The sequence below is a fragment of the Crocodylus porosus genome, unplaced genomic scaffold, assembly GCF_001723895.1.
Source record: "Crocodylus porosus isolate Cpor-Errol unplaced genomic scaffold, CroPor_comp1, whole genome shotgun sequence".
Taxonomy (NCBI): Eukaryota; Metazoa; Chordata; order Crocodylia; family Crocodylidae; genus Crocodylus; species Crocodylus porosus.
The window spans coordinates 23,934,004-23,943,295 of record NW_017728948.1 but is presented as its reverse complement, the minus strand read 5'-3'; the positions used below and the strand labels follow the sequence as shown (position 1 = coordinate 23,943,295).

Below are 9,292 nucleotides of genomic sequence, written 5' to 3'. Positions count from 1 at the left end.
CCTAGGGAGGCATATGGAGTCTGGAAGGTGGTCGGGCGCAGGGAGGTGGGCGGCTCAACGCAGGAGCGCCCCCTACTGGCCTGCTACACTGCAATACTCTGTGCAATTAGTCCTTCAATGCCATATTTAGGTTTCACTGGTCAGAGTAACTTTTGGTTCAAATTTTTCTCCAAAGATACTCACATACTTAGTGTTTTAAACAAGACTACTCATTTACTCCATACCTATCAAAGCTACATTAAATTTGCAGTGCCATTTTAGTGCCATACATTTTAAATTTAATTCAGAGGCTGATAACACACCTACCTCGCTGCATTACTTTACACAGAGCCTGCTTTATTATTCCTGTTTCAAGTCCCAAACTCTTCCACTAAACTTCACACCCTTTCATTCAGCTCCTCTTTTAACCAGGCTAGAAAAACAGCATCCACTCACCTGCCTTCCACTCCTATTCATTCAGTGATCCTTGCCTAGCCACTTACTCCTCTTCTAGTCTGTTACTTTTATTCTTTCCCATACCATGCTAAGCACAAGAAACAAGGTCCCAGGATCCAGCACATACACACCAACAATATCAGCATACCTGCTATTAATTTCAACCCTAGCTCAACTCCATTTTTTCCTCTCCTGAAATGTGTGTGAAGGAAAGAAGAAATTATAGCATGAGCTGCATTTTCCAAAAGGATTTTTTAAAAACCACAATCTATTTCTTTTTCATCCTTATTACAGCATAAGGCATTTGACAAATAAAACAATTATTATAATTCACAACACAGGTTTATTGGTGCACACAGATATTAGAAAGTCTGTTACCTTAAGGGAACTAACCCAGGAGTGATATAAGCATCACAACTCCCATAAATTGAGTGAACAGCAACACAGGGGTGAGAAATGACCAAACAGGCCACAATGCAACGTTGAAACTGTTAACAAGAACAAGAAGCTTCAGTTTTGTTTCCACTGTCCGATACTGTTATATCAATAAAATTTAAAAATGACTCATATAAAAGCCTTACTAAAATAAACATTTTTCTCTATACAATGAAATAGTCTTTTTTATTACCTGAAGGGCAACTATAAAAAGTCATTAATTACACATCAGTAAATTAATGCAGATAGAGGAAAGTTATTAATTACATATCAGTAAATTAAAGCAGATAGAGGGGGCAAAAAAAGTTGCCTCCAATAAAACATTTACCTACTACTTTATATAACAAATACATTGAATCTATGGTGTCAAGGCACAGCGCCCTCTCCTTAATTCAGTGATTCTTGATCAAGGTGTTGCAGCGCCCTGCCCAGTAGCTTTCCTCTTGCCTCCCTCCCTTACCAAAAGATAAGCACAAGCTCACCTCTGCCCAGCTACTCCTCCTCCTGCCACCCCCCGTCTCTGCCTGGCCCCTTTACAAGGAGATATGCACTGTAATAGGTTTTTTAAATGAGATGCTGCTCAAATTTTACAAGACAGAGGCATGCCTGGAGTCTAAAAAAGTCAATAACGATGGCCTTAACTCTTTGCTATTCTTACTTATGTAGCATTTTTCACAAAATATTTTGTATGCACAGAGAACAGTTTAGAAAAAGCATAAAAATAGGAAAAATATATCAAGGTACTATTTTTCATATATAAATGAGAGGCTAAAGGTTTGACTTAAAAAAAGAAAATTTCTATGCTAATTTTGACCATTATCTTCCTAACCCACTCTTATTTTCAAGGTTTCCATAAAATGTGCCACAGAAGATTATTTACTGACACCGTTCGAAGACCCACGCAACAAAGCACTTTCAGTTTAGAAGACAGCTAGTCTCAAGTTGGAGAGAGTACAAACTTTTCTCCCTTTTCTTTTTTTCTGTTTTCATGTACACTTATTTTGTAAGGAATAAAAGTTTAAGGTGTGAGCCAACATACATATGCTTATATTTTAAGATGGGTTGAATCCTTTTTCTGTTTACCAAAATAAATAAATAAATAAATAAATAAATAAATAAATATGTTCAACATTCAGAAGAGTCATCTGTATTGGGTACTGATTGTGCTGTAAAACAGCATTTTTCAACCTGTGTGTTGTGACTCAGAAGTGGGTTGCAAGAATATATATGAAAGGGTCACAAACAAATTTAAAAAATGGATTGGTTCTCTTTTAAAGGATAAAAAGATGGGAAACCATGGCTTTTCCCCTCCATGCTGGTAGAGTTCCAGTCTGCAAAAGGCTGCTCAGCCCCCACCCCTCCACCTCAAACACTGTGAGGCTGGGGCAGGACTGGCCATCAATGTTTACAAGTGGGTCCTGGTACAAAAAAAGGTTGAGAACCACTGCTATAAACATTTTACCTAGTTCCCCACTTTGAAAATCTGAGTACAACTAAAATCATCATCTGGGGGCAGCAGAAGGGGGGTGGGGAATAAATATTAGCTATATACACCATAATTTTTAGCTTAGAAAAATCTTCAGCTATTTTTTTGTACCCTGGTAATACTGGAGGAGTTGGGGGGAAGGGATTGAGAAGCCAAAGAGGGTTTGGGGATTGAGAAGCCAAGAGGACTCAATATAGGGTTCAACTGTTACTGGCCTTGTCTCGAATCCGCAATAAGAACTTTCTGATAATAACAAGGAGTTTGCTTTTTCAAGATACAACTGTGATGTGTAAAATTCCTGTTTCAGCACTGCCTTTGTTTTCTTCATAGATTGTTTTTATAGTGACCTGGAATTTCTCTTCCTTATTGCAGTCTTAGAAGGAAGAAATTTTGTTATGTTTATGCCTTTTAAAGAGACCCAGGTCTAATGCCCTTACTAAGAGGAAGTAGTATTTAATATTCTAGAAATAACCCCACTGATTTAGAAGTCTGCCTGTAAAACAGTGATTCTCAATCTCTTTTAGACTCCAGATTCCCCTTTCTAAACTCTTCTATACAGTGCATAAAATTGTTAGCATTTCAGGGCACAGCTCACTGGGGGAAGGTCAGAGGCCTGATCCCTGGGGCTCATAGCCCCCTCCCCCTCAGTTACAGTATTGGGACCTCCCTTACAGCCAGACTGCAGCACGGCATCCCCTGCAGCTGCAGCCACTCTGATCCAGTCCCACACCACATCAGCTGGAAACAGAGATACACAGGGCAGTTTTGCCTAGCCATGGCAGCAGTAGCAGGCACCAACACCTCTGAAAGGATCTCTAGGGTACTGTAGCACCTTGGTTGAGAACCACTGCTGTAAAAGATGGTATTACTAAAAAAAAGCATAGAGGTGGCAGAATCTAAAATGAATATTAAATAAGAGAGCTCTGTAGAACTATATTAATAAAGCGAACCACATTAGAAGATGCACAAAAACACGGAGTGATTTTTTAAATTAAATATCCATTAGGTACTAAATGTGAAAGCCTGTTATACATCAGGAACATTGATAAGATCTATTTAGGTCTTGATTTTTTTTTTTTGTATTTCTGCAAAATCATAACTTACCAAATTGTTGCTGCAATAAAAGTTGCAGTTGTGACAGGTATCAATACTGGATATTTTGCATCATAGTCTTCAATTCCACAGTACCATTCAAGATATAATATGCAGTAAAAAGCAAGAGATAAACTTGCAACCAACAAACAGCTACCAATGACAAATGACCAACTGCAAATAAATAAATAAATATAAATTAGATCCAACCAAACTTCAATCTATAGCTCTTACTAATTCAATCAAAATGACAATACAATAAAAACCCGATTTTTTTCATATACGGCTGGCTTGCATCTCACTTATTTCCCAGCAAGTTGCTGATTTAAGAACAAGTTGCTTGAGCGGCTATCGTGTCTTAACTTCAAAGGCTGGCACTTCACTCAGATGGAACACAGCTACAGGAGGGATCCTTTGACAAAACGGCTGCAGCAAACACCTGAAACAACTCATCAGTCCTGGGCAGCTATTTGCTGAAGCTTTTTTACGTAAAGGAAATTACTGAGATGTGGCTTTAAATGTTACTGTGAAAGATAAGGGAAAACATTCTGAATTAAAAAATATATATATATTCTACCAAGCAAGGACATGTGTGTATATAACTGTTACATATCCACAAGATTAAGGAAAACTGGGTAAGAATTTATGATTAAAAAAATTAAGTGACTTAAAATCTTCCTTGCACACATTATTTTTCTTTAGATTAGCTTTATATTAAAAATTCCAATCTTTGTTTTAAGACAAGTTAAAAAAAATGTAGCCACTGGTTCTTGTAATCAATAAGTTTTTTTAAATAAAGCTTTTATATTCAAAATAAAGAAATTAGTACAGTAATAAAGCTTGTTGAATAATCTCTCTATATATCTATTTTTAAAGAAAGCAGTTTTCCAGATTTCTTCACTGTAAGAGTCCAAAGAACTGATAACCTAGTCATGAAATCATAGAATAGGGCAGAAAAATAACTTCAACAGATCACTTGATCTGTTACTGCTGCCTACCTTGTTATTCTCCTTTTTGTTTAATTTCAGATAACCAAAAATCTAATCATGAAATAATCCTAACAGCCTAGTACTTCAGCCAAATTCAAGTCTCTCTTCCAGTTTAATCTCAACAGTGCAAACATATAGGAACATGCTTAACTGATGAGAGTATTACCCCAACCATAGTAAAGTTTGACATCAGCATTTGCAGGAGGCCCTAGAGAACACTTACATATTGAGATTTTTCTGCCTGTGAAACCAATGGAAGTTGAGTCAATTAATGCAAATCAATACCTACAAACACATCTATTCTGTAAAATAGTAATAACATGAAAAGCCATGAAAATATATATTTTTAAATCTGTTAGATTATACCAAGTCCAGGTATTATATTTGAGTGTTTACGTGCAATTCCTGTTTTGTCGGTCTTAAAACTAGAAGCCAAAAAGCTGAAGGTGGAATCTATTCAATCATTGCAGGTTTCTCTAAGCTGCATGTACTAAAGCAATAACAAATTGAATGGACATTTAGTTTTCATTTTGGAAATCAAAGTGGAGGCCTCCACCGACCCAGGCCAGAAAATGGGGGGGGGTGCTGGAACACATCTCCCAGCCTGCCTCTGCGGGGGTAAAAGAGCACTCCTCCCCCATACATGGCCAGGCAGGTGCAAGTCACTGACATGCAGGGGAGAACAAAGCTACCCATCCCAGTCTCAGCCCCCACTCCCTGCCTGCCTAGCCAGCTCCATAAAAAGGACTGGGTCCCGCTGCCAAGCACAAGCCCCTGGGGCTGCCCAGCATGTCTAACTGCTGATGGTGATGGGCTCTGCCAGAACACACTGGGCAGCTCGCGTGCTTGCACTAGGCAGCAGGGCCCGATCCTGCACCATGTAGCTATTCCATTTGCCATGTACTGCAAACCCCACAGAACACCAGATGTGTCCCACCAGAACCCAGCACCAGCGGTAGCCAGCAATATGTGTCAGGAGGCCCAGGAATCTTGCATCAGGTGGCAGGGCCTAATTCTTTCCTCTACAGAGCATGCCTGCTTCTAATGCCTAGCACAAACTCCCACAGTTGCCCAGCACATTTTGCCAGTTGTCACTGGTGCTGGGCTTGAGCAGGATGTGCCAGGTGGCCCAGAAGGTACGTGCCAGGTGGTGGGGTCAGGAGCACTCCACACAGAACAGGATTGGGCCTTGCTGCTCAACACAAGACCCTGGGCCTCCCAACATGTTCTACTGGAGCCCAGCAGCAACAGCAGCCAGCCAGATGTGCCAAGCAGCCCCAGGGGCTTGTGCCAGGTAAGTGAGGCCCAATCGTGTCCTCTGTGGACAACTCCCATCCCCGCTGCCTGGCACATCCTGCCAGAGCCCAGAACCAGTGGCAGCCAGTAAGACACACCAGGCAGCCCCAGGGGCTTGTGCTGGACAGGAGGGCCAATCCTTCTTTCAATGTTAGACCCCAGCTCAGGGAGCCAAGACTGGGATGGCAGGGCTTCATTCCCTTTTTCCTCCTTCATGTCAGTGATTTATGCTGGCCCAGCTGTGGGGGTGAGGAGTCACCCTGAAGCTAGGTAGACCAGAGCTGAGGAAGGTCCTGGGCTGGTCAGGGGAAACCACAGAGATTGGGGCTCCCCCCACATGGACAGAGGCCAGCCAAGAAGGGAAAAGTTGGGGGGAAAAGGGGAGGGAAGAGACTCCTTTCCCCCTCCCCACAGCAGGTCAGTGGTTTGTGACAGCCTGCCCCTGGCAGGGAAGAACAGGGGTGAAAGAGACGGGCAACCCTCGGAGACCAGAGCCGGGGGCCCTGTTCTCCACCTCTCCTCCCCCTGCTGCCCTGCAGGGTTGACAGGCGCAGGCAAGACACAACTCGGAGGCATAGGCACTGCTGTTTCCACTCTGTGAGAGCCATGGGAAGGGGCTAGCTCTAGCTCAACCACAGCAGACAGCACAGCTGAGGCTAGCCTGCCTGTCCTGTGAGGGAAACTGGTATGTGGCTCCCAATGCATCTTAGGATGCTGGGTGACTGGGGCATGACCTGAATTGGAAAGAGATCTGGGACAGAAGTTCCATAGATCAGCTTAACCTAAATCAGTTCAGCCTCATACTACATCCATTTAGGTTTACCTTAAACAGGGTTCAGCCATTTTAAAACCAGATGTGCACTGGGCTTCTGTTCTGTTACAGGTTTAAACCACTTTCCTGTCACTTATACCAGTTTAAGTAGAACTTCTGTCCCTAGCTGAGAAGATAATTTATGTCAATTTCTGTAAACAGACCTGAAACAGCCAATAAGAGTTTCTACACTGCAAAACAAGATATGCAGCATTTTCAAAGGGTAATGAATATGGTAACCTGGTAGTGCAGAAAAGAATTTACTACCGTCAAGATCAGTGAGTCTTATATTAAGTAGAGAAAAGCTCTCCTTTAGGTTTTGAAAAATTTACCTTTTATCTCAAGGATGGAGGTTTACTATAATTGCTATTTTAAATCTTTACGCATATTCTAAATGATACTTAAGACACGAACACAACTTTCAATGGTAATAGGCTCCCTTACCTATCTGCCTGAATGGTCTCTTTAACAGTTTTAAAAAATTCAAAATAGTAAGTCACAGCAATGGACGCTAAAATCCAGAATGCAGAGTGAATGTTAAGTCTGGGAAGTGGCTTCTCTTTTTTCTCTAGTGCTGTAGATTCTTCTGTAAACAAAGAATATTATTACACTTTTATAATGTGTCATTGGACAGAGAGACATTTTCAAACAAAACATAACACTTAATCCTTCTAATTCACTTAATTCTTCTTGGGAGACTGATGTATTCAATATAAAAAGATGTTCTGCATTAAAGACTAAGTACCTAAAAGGCTCTGCTTATTTCCTGAAATAATATAAAAAATAAACAAGGTGTCTTTTGATAAAACAGAAGGCATTAACAATAGGCGTAAACTCTGTTTGTGTATCTTTCCAGAAAATTAACATCTGCTTACATTACTGAAAATTGTATTTAACTACTTACAAACCCATTACTAAGAAAACATATTTAAATTTGCTATAAATGTCACAGAGGGAAAGGTAAAGCTGACTGCTCCACTTACTAATTTCTTTGCTTCCATTTTCATTAATTTCAATGTTTGCAAACTGACCTTCCCCATAGATCTTGTTCATGTTCCTACAGGTAACTGTTTTAATGTCACATGCCAAAATTAGTTATGCTAACTGTATGTATAGCAGACTACCATAAAAGAACGATTATGCAGAAATCTACCTAAACATTTTCTACTATTCTCATCATGTGAAAAGCCAAGTGTCTAGTAAACATGAGATCAACTGGAGGAACAGGTGGTTTCGAAGGCAGAAGTACATTTGCATGTGGTGCTGAAAGCTCAACTCATCAAGCCTAGAACACATATTCTGGCACTGTACATATGGCAACATAAGGTAGATGGCAAGGTAGAGCGACACTTTAAAGATTAACTGGTTCAGAGAAGTACGAGTATTTTGAAAACTACGTTATTGCCCACAAAAAGCTCATGCCTGAGTCAGTCAGGTGCCACTCTGCCCTGGTTTCTGCCTGATTTGACTAACATGGCTAGCCACCATTGCCAAAATAAGAGGGAAACTGAACTAATGCGAATATTTTGTAAACTGTTTCACATTTTAAAACCTCTTTTCTTAGCACAAGGCCCCTGGTTCTAAACAGTAAGTAGCACTCAAAGTAATGAGTTATCTTCTTTGTATTTCTTCTGCAACTCGCATTGAGAACCACAGTGCCAGGTTAACAAATACCAATCTCTCTCACAGAAACTGTAAAGAGGTAGGGCCGGAAGGGACCTCTAAAGGTGATCTAATCCAACCCCTGCCTGAGGCAGCATCATCCCTATCCAAACCATCTTGTACAATCATGTCCTTATGACTACGCTCAGCCCTGACAACACAACACCCTAACCTGCCACAGGTAAAGTAGGGATATCCCAGCTACCACTGTCCTTTTTCTGTAAAAGGTTGTTAATATCTGCTCAAGAGAGCCCCCATAGAGGGATTCCCTCCCCCCTGCTACACAGGAAGGCAAAAGCCCCCACTGTCCATACCAATCTGACCATGGGCTCAAATTCTTTCCTGGCCCCAAATCTGGCCACCTTGAGCAGATGAGCAACACCCTCCAGCCACGAACATCCAGCTTTAGTCCCAGCTGAAGCACTAGCACAGCCTGGTCAAAATCCCCAAACTTGGCTACCATCCACACCTGTGGGGGAGGCCTAACAACACCCTAGAGGGGCTTTTCCATTTCAAGGCACCTCTCAGAAAGTGCCAGCTCTCAGCTGTCACTCTTTTTGTTTGGAGTGTGAATAACACAGCAGGTTTTCCGGTGCAGGAAGACCCCCGCAAGTCTGGACGTGCTCCACTGCGAGTCCTACGTCCGAGTCCGGCCCAGATAATCCCACCCGCCCGGGAAGGGCCGCGGGACGCCCACCGCTCCCCGGCCAGCCCAGCCCAGCCCGGAGACACCGACCGGCCGCGCCGCCGCCGTCCTGAGAGGGCTGCAGCAGCGCGCCGGACTCCGCCTCCTGCCGCAAGTGGCGCCGGAGCCGCAGGAAGGGGTCTCCCTCGTTCAGCGCAGCCTCCATTTTGGGCGGCCCGGAAGTGACGTGTCTTAAACGCCGGACGTATCCCTGGAGGAGAGGATAAATAGCAGTATAGCGGTTGCCTCCGTTATTGTGGAGGGGCTGTGGGGTAGGTCGGTCTCTTACTTCCCTACTCCTTCTTGTCTGTAAGTGAGGGGCCCTGATCCTCCCCGTGCCCCACTCCCGGGGCGCTCCGGACAGGCAGCATTTTGTGTCGCTACAAACTGGCGCGTGTTCT

The 9,292-nt window shown here is 42.6% G+C and overlaps 1 protein-coding gene across 2 annotated transcripts in view; it reads right to left on the bottom strand.

Annotated features, from left to right (window-relative positions):
* TMEM128 (transmembrane protein 128) overlaps positions 1–9,085 on the bottom strand; it is a 12,445-nt gene extending 3,360 nt beyond the window's left edge. The window contains exons 1-4 of one of the 2 annotated variants that reach the window (XM_019553220.1): positions 8,943–9,085; positions 6,989–7,130; positions 3,461–3,622; positions 814–923 (exon numbers count right to left, since the gene is read on the bottom strand). In XM_019553220.1, coding sequence (XP_019408765.1) covers positions 824–923; positions 3,461–3,622; positions 6,989–7,130; positions 8,943–9,057 — 519 coding nt within the window. In that variant the 5' untranslated portion in view covers positions 9,058–9,085 and the 3' untranslated portion in view covers positions 814–823. The remainder of the gene's footprint in view (positions 1–813; positions 924–3,460; positions 3,623–6,988; positions 7,131–8,942) is intronic. The other variant, XM_019553221.1, reaches the window with a different exon arrangement.
* Between the last annotated feature and the right edge of the window lie 207 nt (positions 9,086–9,292).